This window comes from Castor canadensis, chromosome 17 (assembly GCF_047511655.1).
Source record: "Castor canadensis chromosome 17, mCasCan1.hap1v2, whole genome shotgun sequence".
Taxonomy (NCBI): Eukaryota; Metazoa; Chordata; class Mammalia; order Rodentia; family Castoridae; genus Castor; species Castor canadensis.
In genome coordinates this window covers 23009974-23029796 of record NC_133402.1, presented here as the reverse complement: position 1 = coordinate 23029796, position 19823 = coordinate 23009974, and the positions used below count along the sequence as shown (strand labels likewise).

Below are 19823 nucleotides of genomic sequence, written 5' to 3'. Positions count from 1 at the left end.
AAGCACCACATAAACCCTGGCTTCTCTTTCTAGATAAAAGGAGTACCTCCTGAGAAGCATTCCAAAGAAATGGACAACATGCTAAGTACTTTTGGACTGCTACAAAAGCATGATGTCTTTTCACAGGATTTGAGTGGAGGGATGAAACGGAAGCTCTCTATCATTATAGCATTTATAGGGGACTCCAAGGTAAATGACAGTTAAAATGGGTCCTTGCTCCTGCTAATCTATGAAACTGACGCAAGCTCAAGAACTAGTATGAGTCTACCCCTCCAAAATGATAATGAGAGTAGATTCTCATTCTTGGTCTAGCTGATATAATGCAGTCATGGGTGTAATATTGCTATTAATTTTGCAGTGTTCTTAACTCTAGGTTAATCTAGATTTTGTAATTTAGCTTAAATATGTCCCCATGAATACTAGGTTGTCCCACAAGCATGAATTAAATGTACTCTAAGTTCTTCTTGTGTCCAGGTGGTGATACTTGATGAGCCAACATCTGGAATGGACCCAGTCTCAAGAAGAGCCACTTGGGATCTCCTTCTGCAGCATAAAGAGAACCGCACCATCCTACTGACCACCCACCACATGGATGAAGCTGATGTGCTGGGTGACTGCATTGCCATCATGGTCAAGGGGACCCTGCAGTGTTGTGGATCTTCGATTTTCCTAAAAAAATTATATGGTCTGTCACCTTTTGATCATTTTTGGATGCTGGTGCCTTAGTAATATTCTTCTAACAGCATTTTTATTTCTTGTTTTAAATCTCTATACAGACCTCTAATAGCTTCCTATATTTTATTGAATTAGGTTTTTCTGCTTCTTTGTAATTTACATATAACCTGTCTATTCACTTATTTCCATTATGACTCAACAAGTACATTCTAACTTGGAAAGTACTTTTATTGGTCCCAGAAACATCATGTTTATTTCTTACATAAAGTTTAAAAATGAACGGGTAACTTGTCACAGGAACAAAGTCATCCCTCTAAAAGATTTGGTAGATAAATTGATGGCTTTTTTAGGGGAGAAAGTCAGTGACCAGATTTCTGACCTTTTTCTCTTCTCTTTTGCCAAATCACTATCACATTCCTAGTGTAAATGATTTCTAGCTTATTTTTGCAAAACAGTCCTGAAATGTGACAGATGGTCAGTCATAATGTATTGATCAGGAAGTGAATGAGTTGTGGAATAAAAGAGTTTTTACTTCAATGGAATAAAACAGTTTTTACTTCAATGAGTATAGTCTGTTTGGTCAATAAGACTAATATATCAAAATTAAATAATATAAAACAATCTCTAATTGTTTTCTGAAGTTGCATATCTCAGACTAGTAAGTGCTTCAAAATAGGATACAAATCAATGAACATAGTTAAAGGTGTCTTCATTCCATTAATCATTAATTTGCATTCATTCATCTCATATCATATATCTTCTGTGGGTAAATTATTAGGTTTCATACTTTATACAGATTATCTAACTTCATCTTCAGAACTCCTTTTAATTTTTGACAGTACTGGGGTTTGACCTCAGGACCTTGTGCTTTCTAGGAAGATCCTCTACTACTTGAAAAATGCCCTAATCCTTTTTTGCTTTTAGTTATTTTTTCAGACAGTCTGGTGTTTTATGCCTGGGCCAGCCTCAGACCACGATCCTCCTATCTATACATTATAAGTGGGATTATAGGTGTGCATCACCATGTCCAATAGAACTCCCTTCATTTATGGAGAAGAAAGCTAGGATTCATATTTCAGTAGAAGTAAAGCCAGGTAGTAAGTGGCAGAGATTTGGACCTGGGTTCCTCTAACTGCAAAATCCATGCTGTCCATTTTTTCTTTGCCATTTAATGAAAAACTAAATTAATGGCAAGGGTGAAAAATGAAAGGGCATTGAAAACAGCAAGAATGCTTTTAATGTGGTGTGAATCAAGTAATTCAGAAGCTCCATTATAAAATGCAACAATTAATCCAGCTGAATGCCAAAACAAGAATAAGGACAAGGGTTGGGTATAATATAGCTCTATGCATCTATAGAATCTAGACCATGGAGAATAATTTTAGTTTCCAAGGAGTGTAAAATATTCATAACTGCTTCATTCGGTCTTATATATGGATCTTTCAGGTGTGGGATACCACATAGTGATGGTCAAGAATCCTAAGTGTGATGTTCAAAAAATCTTCCAGCTGATTAGGCATTATGTCCCAACTGCCAGCTTGGAGACCAGTGTTGCAGCTGAATTATCATTTATCCTACCCAAAGAGTACACACAGAGGTATGTATCCAGAGAATAGTATATGAATGATCTTTGGTCACCATAAATCACTATTACTTTTCTAGTTTTCCTTAGGTGTGGCAAACAGATTCTTTCTTGTTGCTCTGTGACAAGTACTACCAAGAACATCTGTTTCCTTCAGATTTCACTAATTGTACAGGATGCCACAGAAATTAAATCTCATTTAGGCTTGCCTTAATATCCACATTCCTGTTTCTTGCAAACTGGTGTTAGTTAGTGATAAGATAGATAAAATATTGGTATAAATTTTCTTCTTGGTGAGGAGAGCCAAGTGAATTTATTTTGGCTTTTTAATGTTTTCCTTCAATTTTAGTTTTCATTGACAAATAATTCCATATTGTTTTAAACATTTCAAATTTACTTTTAGATGGAAAAGAGTAAGGGAAAGTAATAGAGGGGATTGAACTCATCAAAGTATATTCACTGCAGCTGGGATACATGGAGAAACCCCTGTGAATACTGGCTTTGGAATGAAAAACAAAAGATAGGACTGTAAAATAGGTACAGTGGGAGGTTACTTGGGGGATGGGATGAAGATGAGGGAATATGCTTGATGGGCTTTGTATACCCATTTGAGATAGAATGTTGAAACCTCTTGCAATTGCCTTAAGTGGGGTGGGGAGGTATCACTGGTGGGGAGATGGTGGAGGCAGTCTAACCAATGTACAATGTAAGGCTATTAGGAATAATAACAGTTAATTCCCCCATATAGTGAATTTATGCTAATAAAAATGAAAAAAGATATAAATCAAATAAATATTACATAAAAATGAATAGAAATAGTAATAAAAATACTTTGAAAAGAAATTTTGAAGCATAATTACATTGATTATAGTCAGTATTCTGTGCAATACATCACTGAAGCTTATTCCTTCTGACTAACTAGAACCATGTACCCTTTGATCAACACTCTCCCTTTCCTATCCATGTTCTCTGAAAGCTTTTGGTAGCCACCATTATATTTTCTACTTCTATGAGTTCAGATTTTTAGATGCCACATATAAATGAAGTCCTGTGGTATTTTTCTTTCTGTGCCTGTCTTATTTTGTGAACATAATGTCTTCCAGGTTTGTGTTATAGAAACACAGATAAACACACACTCCTTATTTTTAAAGGTTAATTAGTATTCCACTATGTATATACACCACATTTTCTTTGTCCATTCATCTAGTGACAGACACCTGGGTTTTTCCTGTATCTTAGCTATGGTGAATAATGATGCAATGTACATGGGAGAGGAACTATTTGTTTAGGATACTGATTTCAGTTCCTTTGAATTTATAACCAGAAGTTGGATGGCTGAATTACATAGTCATTTATTTTTAGTTTTCTGGAAACTTCCATACCATTTTCCACAATGGCTTTAGTATTATAAAACATCACAAATAGTATGCAGGAGTTCCCTTTACTCCACACCCTCTCTAAAACTCTTACCTTCTGACTCTCTAAAGATAACCATTATAACAGGTTCGAGGTGATGTCTCATTGTGGTTTAAATTTTTATTTACTTTTAAGAAGCATTTTATTAGTATATATTAGTTGTACCAGGAGGTTTCATTGTGACACATTTCCACATGTACTTAAAATGCACCTTGATTATATTTACCCCCTCCATCATTCTCCCTCTTCCCCCCCCTTCTTAAAATAATTTCAGGGGTTGGCAAAGTGACTCAAGTGATAGAGCACCTGCCTATTAAATGTGAGGCCCTGAGTTCAAACCTAGTACCACAAAGAAAAGAACAGCACCCTCCAAAAAATCCCCAAAACTTAAAATAATTTCAACCATTTCCACTGTTCTATTTTCATACAAGTATATACATACACCAACCATATTCACCCTCTTTTACCCCCTCCGTTTACCCTCCCCTTCACACTGATACCCATCCCTCCAAAACAAGACCTGTTTTACAGATCCTTATTTTTTAAAGTATATATTAATTGTTCAAAGAGATTTTGTCATGGTATTTTGCACATGCATATATTGCATTTTAATCAGATTAACCCTCTCTTTCTCTATCCCCCTTACACCCATGTAAGAGCTTTCAGTGTGTTTCATTATGCCATTTTTATACACAGATGCATTGTATTTCAATATTATTCATTCTCTTTTCCTCACCTGCCACTCCTTAGTATACTCAGGCCCCACTGTACATACTTATGATCATATGTGATCATGTATGGGTTTATGAATCCATTTATCTTTTATGTCTACTTTTCACATATGAAGGGAAATATATGCCCTTTGTTCTCAGCCTGGCTTTCTTCACTCAAGTTCTATCCATTCACCCATGAACAACATAATTTCATTCTTCTTTATGGTTCAGTAATACTCCATTGTGTAAATATACATTTTCTTAATCCATTCACTAATTGTCGGGCATCTAGACTGGTTTTATCCCATTCTGTATGCTGTCTCTTTGGTCTACTGACTGTTTCTTTTGCTTTAATGAAACTTTTCAATTTTATGCAATCCCATTTGTCAATCCTTCCTCTTAATTGCTGAGCTATTGGAATTCAAATCAGGAGTTATTGCCTGCCTCTGTATTTTCCAGTGTTTCCTCTGTTCTTTCCTCTAGTAGTTTCACAGTTTCAGTTCTTACGTTAAGATCTTTGATCCACTTTGAATATAGTACAAAGTGAGAGACAGTAATCTAGTTTCAGTCTTCTGCATGTACATATCCACTTTTCCCAGCACCATTTGTTGAAGAGGTTGTCTTTCTCAACATATGTTTTGGACTTCTTTGTTAAAAATCAAATGGCTGTACCTACAAGGTTTTGTGTCTGGCTCTTTTATTGTGCTCCATTGGTCTTTGTATCTGTTTTGTGCCAGTACCATGCTGTTTTTTGTTACTATTGCTCTGTAGTATAGTTTGAAGTCAGGTATTGTGATACCTCCAGTGTTGCTTTTTTTTGCTCAGGATTTATTTGGCTGTTACAGGTCTTTTGCACTTTCAGATGAAGTTTGTGATTGATTTTTCTATCTCTCTGAAGAATGTCATTGGAATTTTGATGGTGATTGCATTGAACATACAGACTGCTTTTGGTATTACAGCCATTTTCACACTATTGATTTACCAATCCATGAGGTTCTTCCATCTTCTGATATTCTTCAGTTGCTTTCTTCAGTAACTTATAGTTTTTGTTGTTTAAGTTTTTTACTTTATTAAATTTTCCCTTGAACTTTATTTTCTTTGATGTTCTCATGAATGAGATTGTTTCCCTGATTTCTTTCTCAAACTGTTCATTGTTGATGTATAGATGAGCTGCTGATTTTTGTACATTGATTTTGCATCCTGACACTTTTATGAATGTATTTTTAGATCTAAGGGTATTTGATGGGGTTTTAAGGTATTTTAGGTGTAAGATCAAATCATCCACAAATAAGAATAATTTGACTTCCTCCTTCCCTATAAGAATCCCTTTTATTTTTTCCTCCTGTCGTATTGCTCTGGCTAGGAAATCCAGGACTATATTGAGTAAGAGTGGGGAGAGTGAACATCCTTGTCTTGTTCATTACTTTAGATGAAATGGTTTCAGTTTTCCACCATTTAGCATGATGTTGGCTATAGGTTTGTCTCATGTGGCCTTTATAATTTTGAGGTATGTTCCTTCTATTCACAGTTTCTTCAGAACTTTTATCATGAAGGGATGTTGAATTTTGTCAAGGGCTCATATCTGCTTCTATTGAGATATTCATGTGGTTTTTGTCCTTGTATGAAGGATGAAACCTTTATTGATTTGCATAGGTTGAACCATCCTTGCATCCCTGGAATGAGACCTACTTATCATGGTGTATGATCTTTTTAATGTGTTGTTGGATTTGGCTTGCAGCTATTTTATTGAGGATTTTTACATCTATGTCATCAGGAAAATTGGGCCATAACTTTCTTTTTTTTTAACCTTGGTTTGGTATTAGGGTAATACTGACTTCATAGAATGATTTTGTTACTATTCCTTCCCTTTATGTTTTTGGAATAGTTTGAGGAGCATTGATGTTAGTTCTTCTTTAAAGGTCTGGTAGGATTTAGCAGTTAATCCATCTGGTCTGGACTTCTTTGTTGGGAGGTTCTTTATAACTGTTTCAATCTCATTACTCCCTACTAACCTGTTTAATTCATTTATATCCTCTTGGTTCAATTTTGTTGAGTCATAGGTATCAAGAAATTTATCAGTTTTTTTTCTTGATTTCCAGTTTGCTGATGTATAACTTATCAAAACATTCCCATGTGATCTTCTGAATTTTATTCGTTCTGTTGTAATTTCCCCTTTTTCATTTCTGTTTTTCTTTTAAATTGGTGGTTCTTCTGGTTAGTTTGGATGAATGTTATTGAACTTGTTTATCTTTTCAAAGACCTAGCTTTTGTTTCATTAATTTGTTGTTGTATTCTTTTGGTCTCCATTTCTTATAATTTCTGTCTACTACTTTGGGATTTGTCTTGTTCTTGTTTTTTGAAAAGTTTGCATTGTATCATCAGATTTTTTATTTGAGATGTCTTTAATTTTCTTCTTTTTATCTTTCAACAAATGGTTTATTGATGTAATAAATAACAAAATGCTAGTATCTTTATTATAGACTTTATGGTCACCTCATAGACTGCATCTTTGGAATTGAGGGGAGAAGATTTTTGCTTTCCCATAATAATAAAGCTGTCATACTCAATCTAGGTTCATCTAGTGTTACTGAGTCTAGGTACATGTAGTTCATCATCAACCCACACCCTTTACTGCCATCTGCTTGGGTTACTCACAGAAGAAAACACTGCAAACATCAGTGTCTAGTAGCATGTTTAAAATTCATTTGTTTTAAGTGAAAAATTTAACTATTCCATTAGTCCAGTAATTCCATATGGTCTTATACTACTTACATACATTAGCATTTCCATTTGAGGATTCTCAAAGACTTGGGGGATTCAAAGAAGAACCCCTATGAGACCATATGTTTAAAGTAAGACTCTGTGCATGGCTCAGTTCCTGGTACATGAAGAGATCCGATGCAACCCCTTAGCTCTCAGTTCATAGAAAGAGAAACTTGAGAGGGATAGTGTAGTAAATAAATTATTCAATTGCCTAGGAAGAAAGAAAAGAGATGTAAGAAAAGACAGTCAGTAAAGCCAGGATGGCTGAAAGGAGGGATGCAGAACATGGATGTTGAGAGGGCATTATTCCTACCAAAAAAATGAATTGTGGGTACGGTCACTCAAGAGAGAAGCAACCACTTAATGCATTTTGCTTTGATTCAGTAGCTACCACAGGGGCACACAGCTGAGAACTGGGACAAATCTGGGGCTAGAGCCCTTGGCATTCATTCTCAGCCTTGCTGGTGATGTAGTTCAACAGCTTTTGGAGGATGGGAGAATCAGAGGTCACCACCATTACATGCAAAAAGACTACAGCAACATCATGGTTGTCAAATACTAGCTAGAGCACAGGTCAGACACTGTTTGAAATCCAGCCTGTAGTTGCTTTCTTGTAAAGGGCTTGACATATGTTCAAAGACATCTTCTTTTCAAAGGCAGAGGAGGGCCTCTTCATGAACTCTTTCTGATTGCTTGCTAGTTTTCCTATCACTGTCACCACTGCTAGAAAAAATGCTGCAAGCTATCTCAGCTGGCACCACCACCACCACCACCACCACCACTATCACTACTACTGCTACTACTACTATACACACACACACACACACACACACACACACACACACACACACACACACACACACACACACGACTGAAAGAAAGACCACATCTTCCTGGTTCCTCCACTGGGCAGGCTCAATATTCTTCTTTGGACTAAATTGGTGTTATCTTGCTTGAGAAAAGTGTGTAAACATAAGGCTAGATTTTGTTAGTCTTTATCCTAGAAAAGATACACTCCTTGCCTCTTGTAAAGTTTGATGACTGGCTTTGCTGCATCTTTGTACTGCCTTAGCCTAGCAGCAACTGCTTTCAGCTTATCAGTCTCCTGTTAGACTAATAGCTCACCAGCGATGTCATTACTCTCCTGTACGTGAGGTTGGTTGAAGTTCAGGTGAAAGACTCTTCCACTAAGAATTTAGCATCGGCTGAGTCAATCTTTGTTTTAAATGGAATGTTCAAACTATTCACAAGATCCACATCACAGATTTTGTCACAGGCTACAACCTGTACAGATGTCTTTGGAAAACCATCTAGTAGCCAGTGTTGAATGCTCCTGTTCTCCAGTTCTGACATTATGAGGCATGTGATCACATGGAGAGCTCTCTAATTTTCTGACATGGGTACTCATGGCTATTAGCTTTCCTCTTACCACTGCCTTTCTGTGTCCCACAGGTTATTGTGTGTTAGTTTTCATTTTCATTTGAATCTAGGAATTTCTTAATTTCTTTTCTGTTTTCTTCAATGACCAATTCATGGTTCAGAAGTGTGTTGCTCAACCTCCATAAGTTTACATGATTTTTATAGTTTTCCTTGCCATTGATTTCTAATTTTATTCAATTATGTTCTGTTAGGACATAGGTGATTATTTCAATTTTTTGTATTTGTTGCCATGCCCCCAGCCCAAGTACTTCCTCATAATCTTGATTATTAGTGGTGATAAGAATTGTCATCTATCAGATGACATTTGTAAATCTTCTTTCAAAGAAACTTTCCTCAATTGTGTGTTTTGGCATCATTGTCAAAACTTGATTGACTTTAAACGTGTGCATTTATTTCTGGCCCTTTTATTCTGTTCTGCTTATTAATGTGCTGGTTTTTATTGAAGTACCATGCTGTTTTGGTTACCATCATTATAATATTTTTTGAAGTTCAGTAATGTGATGCTTCCAACTGAGTTCTTTTGCTCAAGGATCCTTAAGCTATTGGGGATGTTTGTGGTTTCATAAGAAGTTTTGGATTCTTTTTCTTTTTCTGTGAAAAAAATTATATGGGGATTTGGTAGGGATTTCATTGAATCTGCAGGTCGATTTGGGTACTGTGGACATCTCAACAATATTAATTCTTTTAATCCATGAGCATAGGATATTATTCCATTATTTTGTGTCATTAATAATTTCTTTCATCAGTGTTTTATGATTTTCAATATATACAGATCATACCTTTGGTTAAATTTACTTTTAAATAGTTTTTTTGTGATACTTTGAATGTAATTGATTTCAGTTTCTTCTTTTCAGATATTTCATTGTTAATGTAAAGAAATGTTACTGATTTTTGCAAATTCATTTTATACCCTGAAGTTTTGCTGAATTAATTTATTCTATGCTTTTTTGGTGTAGTCTTCTGAAGTTACTATACATAGGATCATGTCATCGCTAATTAGTGATAATTATACTTCTTCCTTTACTATAAGAATGCCTTTTACTTCTTTTGCTTATACAATTGTTGTGGCTAATGATGATAGTGAACATCCTTATAATGTTCCTATTCTAGAGGAAAAGATTTCAACATTTTATAGTTAAGTGCTGTTAGTTGGAGTATGAACTAGGAAGTTACTGCCTATGCCTATATGTTCCACAGTATTCCCTCCACTTGAGAATTTTTACATTTAAGTTTATAAAACAGATTAGCCTATAATTTCTTCCCTGCCCCCCCTTTATTGCATCCTTGTCTAGTTTGGGGATGAGTGTAATACTGGCTTCATAGAACGATTTTGTCCATGTTCCTTCCCTTTCTAGTTCATAGAAAAGTTTGAGGAGTGTTGGTATTACTTTTTCTATAAAGGTCTGGTAGAATTCAGCAGTGAATAGGTCAGGTCCTGACTCTTCGTTTTTGGGAAACACTTTATTGGTGCTCCAAATTCAATACTTTTTATAGATCTGTTTATGTGACTTACATCCTCTTGGTTCAGTTTTGGTGCATCTTATGTGTCTAGAAATTTATCCATTTCTCCTGCATTTGCTTTTTTTCCTTTTATTTATATGTGCATACAATGTTTGGGTCATTTCTCCCCCCTTCCCCCTGTCCCCTCCCTCTCTCCCCTACCCCCTTGCTACCCAGCAGAAACTATTTTACCCTTATATCTAATTTTGTTAAAGAGAGAGTATAAGCAATAATAGGAAGGACCAAGGGTTTTTGCCAGTTGAGATAAGGATAGCTATACAGGGAGTTGACTCGCATTGATTTCCTGTGCATGTGTGTTACCTTCTAAATTAATTCTTCTCGAACTAACCTTTTCTCTAGTTCCTGGTCCCCTTCTCCTATTGGCCTCCGTCACTTTAAAGTATCTGCATTAGTTTCTCTGCATTGAGGGCAACAAATTCAGCCTACGTTTTCTAATTTACTTGAATATAGGTTTTCAAAGTATTCCCTAATGATCTTCTGGATTTTCTTTTTTTTGGTGCTTGTTGTGATATCCCCTTTTTCATTTCTAATTTTATTACCTCTTTGTTTGAGTCAGATTTGCTAAAGGTTTATCAGTCTTATTTATCTTTTCAAAAGATCCAGCTTTTCGTTTTGTTGATTCTTTGTATGGTACCTTTGGTCTTGATTTCATTGATTTTGACCCCTGATTTTTATTATTCCTCTCCTGGTGGCTTGGGGTTTAGCTTTTTCTTGTCTTTCTAGGAGTTAGAGATGCAAAATCAGGTTGTGTATTTAAGATCTTTATGTGTTTTTTATATAAACACATAACTTTACCCTTAGCACCACCTTTGTTATAACCCTCAGTTCTGATAGTTTGTGCTTTGATTTCCATTTGATTCCAGGAACTTTTTGATTTCTTCTCTTGTTTCTTCAATGACCCACTGGTCATGAATATGGACCAATATATTGTTCATTCTCCAAGTATTTGAGAATTTTCTGCTGTATCTTTTGTTGTTGTGTTCTGGTTTTATTCCACTGTGCTCAGACAGTATGCAGCGGGTTATTCCAGTTTTCTTATATTTGTTAAGACTTGCTTTGTGACATAAAATATGTTCTATTTTGCAGAAAGTTCCATGGGCTGCTGAGAAAAATGTATATTGAGCTGTTGCAGGATAAAATACTCTGTAGATATCTGACAGGTCCTTTTGGTGTAGGTGTTATTCAATTCCAAAATTTCTCATTTGCTTCTTATCTAGATGACCTATTGTTGGGGATAGTGCAGTGTTGAAGTCTCACACTATCTCTCTGTTGAGGTCTATCTGTATTTTTAAGTCCAGCAGTATATGTATAATGAAGTTGAGTCACCAACATTGGGTGCATATAAGTTAGCAGTTATTTCCTCTTGATGTATTGTTGTTTTTTATTATCATGAAATTATATTCTTTGTCTCTTCTGACTAATTTAGGCTTGCAGTCTACTTTCTGTGATATAAGTATAGCTACTTCTGCCTGTTTTCAGGGGCCATTTGCTTGACAAATCTTTTTCTACCCTTTACCCAAAGTCAGTGTTTGTTTTGTCTGTGAGATTTCTTATAAACAACAGATCATCAGGTCTTCCATTTAATCCATCTTGCCAATCAATATCTTTTGATGGGGGATTGAGACCATTGCTATTCAGAGTTAATGTTGAGAGGTATGTGGTGATTCTTGACAATTTTTGTTTTGGGTGTGTAATGGTTTATGTGTGTGCAGTTGATTCCATGCTATTCTGTTACTGCTTGTCTGACCTTTTCTTGAGATTTAATAATTCTCATCCTTTCATGGCTATGTTTGTTTTCATCTTCTCTGTGTAGGATTCCTTTGAGTATCTTCTGGTATGCTGGTTTAGTGGTCATGATTATTTTAGTTTCAGTTTATCATGTAAGATTTTTATTTCTCCTTCAATTATGAATGATACCTTTGCTGGGTAGGATATTCTATGTTTGAAATTGCTTTCTTTTAGGGCTCAAAATACCTCACTCCATGCCATCTTGCTTTTAAGGTTTCTGTTAAGAAATATGTCATTTTGCTGGGTTTACCTTTTATTTGTCTCTCTTACAGCCCTTGATATCCTTTACTTATTCTCACTGCTAATTGTATTAATTACAATATGCCATGAAGGGGTTCTATTTTGGTCCTGTCTGTTTGGTGTCCTAGAGGCCTCCTGTACCCAGATGGGCATCTCTTTCTCAAATTTGGGGATTTTTCTGCTATTATTTTGCTGATTACGTTTCCTATACCTTTGGCTTATACCTCTTTTCTTTCAGTGCCCATTATTCATAGGTTTTGTCTTTCAATGGAGTTCCAGGGTTCTTGCAGATTCCTTTCATAACCTTTTAACCTTTTCTCTATGTATTAGTCTATTTTTTCCTTAATATCTGTTTTGTCTCCAAATCCTGAAATTCTGTCTTCCACTTGTTCCAGTCTGCTAGAGTGGCTTTCAACCGTATTTTTATTAGACTTAAGGAAATTTTTATTTCCAGGGTTTCCATTTGATTCTTTTTTTTTTGGACTTTCCATAACTTTGTAAAGCTCCTCTTTCCTATCTTGTGTTTCCTTCTTGATTTCACTTTTCTCTTTTTAATATTTTCCTTCTGATATTCATTTATATCCTGTTTGAATTTATTTAGTTGTTTCTATGTCTCCTTTAGTTTTTTAATCTATATTCTCTTAGGATTCATTGAGTTGTTTTTGTATGATCTCCTTAAACATTGTTATCAATATTTACCTCAGAAATTGAGGTTTCACTAAAGCAGATACTTTAAAGCAACTGAGGCCAATAGGAGAAGGGGACCAGGAACTAGAGAAAAGGTTAGTTCAAGAAGAATTAACTTAGAAGGTAACACACATGCACAGGAAAGCAATGTGAGTCAACCTCCCTGGATAGCTATCCTTATCTCAACTAGCAAAAACCCTTGTTTTGTTCCTATTACTGCTTATATTCTCTCTTCAACAAAATTAGAGATAAGGGCAAAATAGTTTCTTCCAGGTAGCAAGGGGGTAGGGGGAAAGTGGGAGGGGGTGGGGGGTAAGGAAGGGGGTTGATGGGGTGGGGGAAGGGGGGAGAACTGACTCAAACATTGTATGCACATATGAATAAAATAAAAATTAAAAAAAAGAGAAATTGAGGTTTCATCCCCTTCATTGTCGACCAAATCTTCCATTGTGAGATTGTTAACTTTTTGAGGAGTTATATTCCCATGCCATCTTCTATTCTGTATTATTCTATTTTGAGATTTGCTCCTGTGTGTTTATTAGTTGGTTGCAGGTTTTAGTAACCTGTTATCTTACCCTTGACTTAATTTCTGTGTTCTTGCTAATTTTGTTGTTAGCTAGGTTGTTGTGTCATTTCTGTTTGTTGACCTGGAGGTATAACAGCAATAACAAATTCACAAATTCAATGCTAATCCAATTATTTATGTGATATATAAACCCCTTGGCAGTATTATCTATAAACAGAAAGGTATTGGAGGAATAGAAGTTGTTTGCATAGGGATTAAAACTTTGTACTAGAAATAATGGGGTTGGAAGAGGAGCTGAGGAAGAAGGGCGTGGGGATTCAGGGAGAAGAGGTGTGAGATGTGCAGGCTACAGGGTAATAATACCCTAATGTGTGTAAAGATGTACTTCAGTTACTTGTGGAAGAGAGTGCTATTGTCAGGGATTGGAAGAATGGGAGTAGTGTATATAGGTGGAATAATAAACTGGTGTGTGATTTCTGCAGAAGTGATAGGGATGGTGGGGGGGAAAGGAGGAGAAGGAGAGGAAGATAAATAGTGAATGAAGAAAAAAGACAAAAGGGGGAGAGAAAAGAAAAATGGAACAAAAGGAGGTTAGGCAAATTAAAATTTCAACGAAATGGAGAAAAAAGATAAATATAAAAAAAGATTTAAAGTCCAAATTTCTTCCTTGTGGAAAGGAATGAGTTCCTCTGTGTTCAGAGTACACTGGGTACTTCCCTCTCATTTCTGATCCTTAGGTTTTAGACTGCCAGTTTCATTCCAGGTGCTGTCCCTTTAGGCAGGGGCTTTCTCTGGGTCTCTCCTTAGGATAGATATGCTGGGCTGGGTGGCATTCTCTACCAGGCAGGTTTGGAGGGTTTTCTATTCAGGATGTTTAGGCACAAGCTTCTCTTGGTGGAGGAGGGGAAAGCCAGGTTCAGCTGGCTAGGGTAGGCAGGTTCTCTGAAATAGTCCTGCATGGAGCTCATGTTAGAGCAATGACTAGTCCCTTGTGCCTCCTGGGAAAACCTGGGAGCTGTAGCTTAGGTTGTTCCATCAAAAGCTCTTCTCTAGGAAGGCAGTTAGTTTCAGCTTTCTGCTAGCTTCTCTGAGACGGTTGAATGAGTTTACTTTCTACAGGCTGTATTTGGGTTAGCTAGCCTGCACCTGAGCTTTGTATAGAGAGGCATGGGCTGGGCCACCCCTCCCCAACCAGGAAGAAAAGGAGATTTCTTTCTGTTTATTTGGACAAAAACTTTTTCCTGGAGGCACGCAATCAGGGCCCACAAGCTGAGCTGAACTGTGTGGTTTTTTCCAGGATTGATGTTATGATAAGCTCACCTGAATGGGTTGTAGGCACCTCTCAGTATCAGAGGTTTATGGGCTAGGGTTGCAGGTGGCAGTCAGCAGTTCTGTTTTCATGATTCTTGTTCATTTTCTCCAGAGTCCAGGGCTACCCAGGCACTTTCAGGGCTCAACCTGCAGTCCATATGTTGCTTTTTTGCACTTTGGAGAGAGGAAAGAAAAAAAAAAGTTAAGCTGATCCCCAGCAATGCTGCAGTGTAACCACACCCATGTGTCTGAGGCTGTTTTGCACTTTAAAAATCCTTTTTAAAGGTTCGTTGTTGTAGATTTGTTCTGCCTATATATTGGTGGCCTCTAGCCAGATCCCCTACCCTTGCTACCATGAACCTAAGGTGTTTGTGTGTGTATGTATGTGTGTGTGTGTGTGAGAGAGAGAGACAGAGCTCAGTGTTCTGGGTTCTATCAGCAGTCTGCCATCTTGGCTATCTTCATGATCTTTATAATTATTGTTTTAATGTGCTGTTGAATTTGATTTGAGGGTTTTTTATTTATAGTTATTAGGATATTGGTCTGTATTTTTCTTTCTGTAGTATCTTTGTTTTAGAATTTTACACATATTAGGTCATATTATTTGCAAAAAGAAGTAATTTAAATTATTCCTTTCCAATTTGATGCCTTCATTCTTTTTCTTACCTAATTGCTCTCTATAGTTCTTTGTTAAGTAGTAACAAAAATAACATTCTTGCCTGATTCCTGATCACGTAGGAGAAGCTTTCCGTCTTTCACCATTGAGTATTATGTTTTCTCCTGCTTTTTTCATATATCACTTTTATTTTGGTGAGATAGTTTCCTGCTATTCCCATTTTGTGGGGGAGTGGGATATCATAAAAAGAAAGTTGTATTTTGTCAACTGCTTTTTCTGCATCAGTTGAGGTAACTGTATTTTTTTCATTATGTGGTGTGTTACACTAATAGATTTTTGTATAATGAATCATTCATGTATTCTAGGAATAACCCAACTTGGTTATGGTTGGATTAATATGCTTTTATATGCTGCAGCAATATTTTGCTTATATTTTGTTGAGCGTTTTGCATCAGTGTTCACAAGAGATGTTGATCTTAGTTTTCTTTTCTTGTAGTATCTTTGTGTGACTTTAGTATTAGGGTAATGCTGTCCTCAATTTTGTGAAAAATTTGAGAAAAGCAGTATGATTTATTCTTTAAATGTCTTTAAATAGAATGCACAAGTGACTCCATCGCTCCAGGACTTTTCTTTCTTGGGGAGGTTTTTTTTTTTCTTGGTGGTATTGGTGGAGCTTGAACCTCAGGGCTTTGCACTTGCTAGTCAGGGATGCTCTACCACTTGGGCCATACCTCCAGCCCTTTTTGCTCTGGTTATTTTGTAGATAGGATCTTGCTTTTTGCCCAGGCCAACCTGGACTGCAGTCCTCCTATTTTAAGCTTCTGTCTGTTGGTAGAATGACAAGCACACACCACATGCACCAAGCTATTGTTTGAGATAGGGGTCTCATGGACTTTTTCCCAATCTCAGTTTCCTCTGTATTTAGGATTACAGATGTGACCCACTAGCACCTGGCTTTGGGAGATTTTTGAAGACTGATTCATTCTCCTTACTAGATATAGACCCAATCAGGTATTCCATTTCTTCCTGATTTAGTGTTAGTAGGTTTCCAGGAATTGGTTTCATCTAGGCTATGCAATTCATCAGCATACAATTTTTCATAGTACTTATAACCCTTTTGATTGTGCAGAATTTTTAGTGATACTCCCAGTTTCAATTCTTATTTTAGTAATTTGAATCTTCTTTTTTCTTAGTCCATCTAGCTAAATATTTGTCAATTTTGTTGAAATTTTTTGAAGAACTAACTTTTGGTGTCATTGATTTGTATATCATTTTAATTATCCTCTATTTTATCTATCTCTGTTATAATCCTTAAACACTTTCTTCTGCTATATTTAGGTTTACTTTGTTCTTTTTCTAGATCCTTGAGATATAAAATTAGGCTGCTAATTTGATATTTCTTTTTTATGTCAATAATAAATTTATAATTTTTCTTCTCAGCAGTACTTTCCATCTGTCCTGTAAGATTTTGTGTATTGTGTCTTCATTTTCATTCATCTGTATTTCCTAACTTCCCTTGTGATTTATTCTTTGACTCATTGGTTATTTAAGAGTGCATTCACAGATTTGTGAATTTTCCAGTTTTACTTCTGTTACTGATTTTTTTATCCTCATCTCATTGTGAACAGAGAAGATATTTTGTATGATAGTAATATATTAAGTCTGTTGAGAATGAATTTGAGTCCTACAATATGATCTATTCTGGAAATGTGCATTTGAGAAGAATGTTGTGCTATATTGATGGCCACAATGTTATGTATGTGTCTGGCACATCTAGTTGGTTATTGTGTTAACTCCTCTGTTTCCTTAATTGTTTGTCCTTTGTGTTCAATCCATTATTGAGTGAGGTTTTAAAGTTTCCAACTATGATCCTAGAACTGTTTCTCTCTTCACTTCTTTCCATATTTGCTTCATATATTTGGGTTTTTTTTTAAATTCAGGGCTTCATGCTTGCAAAGCAGGTGGTCTACCACTTGAGCAGCACTTCTAGCCCATTTTGCTCTAGTTATTTTGGAGGTGGGATCTTGTGAACTATTTGTCCAGACTGGCTTTGAACTGAGATCCTCCCAATCTCAGCCTCCCAAGTAGCTAGTGTTATAGACATGAGCTACCAGAGCCAGGCCTGCTTTCATATGTTTTGGTGGTCATTATTAGGTGCTTACAGAGTTGTTTATCATTATTATGTCATCTTGCTGCATTGAGCCTTTTATTAGTACATAATGTCCTTTTTTGACTTGGAGTTTATGTCCTGATATTCTATCATTTCTTTCTCTCTTTTGATTATTATTTTCACTGACTATTTTTGTGCTCCATTCACTTTCTACCTACTTGAGTCTTTAGAGCTAAAGTGAGTCTCTTAAAAAATAAATAAATAGAGTCTCTTGTTGAAAGCATGAAGTTAGAATGGTTATTATCTATTCCGATTTTGATTACAAAGTTTAATCCCTTTGCTTTTAAAGTAATTATTGATAAGGAAGAAATTACATCTGTCATTATGATATTTGTTTTCTACATACCTATGGATTTTTTGTTCCTCATTTCCTCCATTAGTATCTGTTATGTAGATCTTTTGTAGTGAAATACCTACATTCCTTTTTCATTTCTGTTTGTGTGTATATGCATATATGTAGTACTGGGATTTTTAACTCAGGGCTTCATGCTTGCTAAGTAAGTACTCTATGACTTGAGCCATGCACCCACCCACTTTTTGTTTTGGATATTATTTTGGATAAGGCCTAGGACCAACTTTGGATTTAAGTCCTCTTACCTGAAGCCTTATTCATAGTTGGGATTACAGATGTGAATCACCACACCCAGTTTATTTGTTGAGATGAGGTCTTGCTTATTTTTTGCCTGGGCTGGACTTAAACCCTGATACTCCCAATCTCTGCTTCTCAAGTAGCTAGGATTAAAGGTGTCAGTCACTGCACATCACCCTTTTGTGCATAGTAAATAGCTATTTTCTCTGTGTTTACCATCAGTATTACACTTAAAATAATAAAATAACACTCTAATTTGATTTTATACAAGTTTATTCAGTAATATACAGAACTTTGCTCTTTGTTGCTTCTTTCCTGCCTTTTATCTATTGTTGATGTCATAAAATTTTGTCTTTGTGTTTTTACCGTTTGATTATTACATGTCTTGGTGTGTGTCTGAATTTATTTTCAGGGGAGCTCATTTGCCTTTCTTGGATGTTTATGGTTCATCAAATTGGGGGTATACTTGTGGTAGTTTGTCCAGGAGAAGGTGTTCTGTGTCTGGTTTCACATTTTCCAATTACGTCCTGACTTTTCACAAAGAGAATTTATCCCTGACTCATTGCTCAATCAATGTTTTCATGGTGAGAAGAAGGGTCTAGTGCTTCCTAACTGGCCATTTGCTAATGTCACTTTCCTGTTATATTTTTGACTAAATAAAAAATACTCCGTATTTATAAAGGCAGTACGTGGTAAAACAAGCACTGACATCCATTTTCTGTAAAATATACGCATTTAGCCAAATATATTTTCCATATACAAAAATTTGTGTGCAAGAACATTCATGGGATCATTATTTATTAAGATATAAATGTAGCATAATTGTGAAATTATCTATGAAGTTTATCTTATTTATATTTTATCTATAGTTTCTAAGTGTTTTTTTTAATTAAACACTATTTTCATATTAGATTTTTTTAAATAAGCAACTAAATTGTTTTTTAAAATATACATACAAATTGCCAATACATGGAAAATTATTGAAAGTCACTAGTATTAAAAGAAGTGCAAAATTAAGGTAGATATTTTTCAAAAACACTTATTACATTTAGAAAAAATGATATTCTTATTATATTAAGAAATAATGATTGAATAATAATGACGACCTGTGGTGATTTTGTGAAATTGCCCTTTTTAAGTATTGTAGCACACAACTCTTGAAAACATTCGCTTAGTTTAACTAATAATAATAGTAATCAGATCAGTGTTTCAGGAACTAAATTATATTCTGAGGTAAAATCTAGGACAATTCATAAGAATGTTAAAATTAGTGTAAGTTATAAAAACAAATTGTAAATCTAAATTCTCAACAGTGAGGAAATATTAATGAAATTACAGAACATTCATATAGCATTAAATATGCAAAAGTCAATTTATAATTTTATCAGGAAGCAGTGTGCTATAGCAGGTTATAAGTGGTTTTCCTTCCTTTAGTCCACATTTATGATTTACCAGAGGCATGGAAACTATAATAAGCATTGCAGTGAAGAATGAGCTACATTTTTCCTGTTGCTCACAGGAAATTAACTGACAACAAAAAGCATAAATATTATAAAAATCTTCATGGAGATGGTACTAGACATGGTTAACCAAAATGTACAAGAGACACTCAAGAAATTTCAAGACACCAAAAATAAAGAATACGAGAAGACACAGGAACAAATAAATGAAATCATAGGAGCCCTAAATAAACACCAAAGTGAAACAGAGAACACTATAAATAGGGAGCTAAGTGAATTAAAGATGAAACTAGACAATATTAAAGAGGAAGTGACCCATGACATGG

General features: G+C 35.5%; 1 protein-coding gene and 1 pseudogene across 1 annotated transcript in view; one reads left to right on the top strand and one right to left on the bottom strand.

Moving 5' to 3' along the window:
• LOC109675725 (phospholipid-transporting ATPase ABCA3-like) overlaps positions 1-19823 on the top strand; it is a 171441-nt gene that overhangs the window by 67091 nt on the left and 84527 nt on the right. Inside the window, 3 exon segments of the mRNA XM_074059288.1 lie at positions 34-189; positions 475-685; positions 2122-2272. Coding sequence (XP_073915389.1) covers positions 34-189; positions 475-685; positions 2122-2272 — 518 coding nt within the window.
• LOC141418616 (adenylate kinase 4, mitochondrial pseudogene) lies at positions 8065-18061 on the bottom strand (annotated as a pseudogene).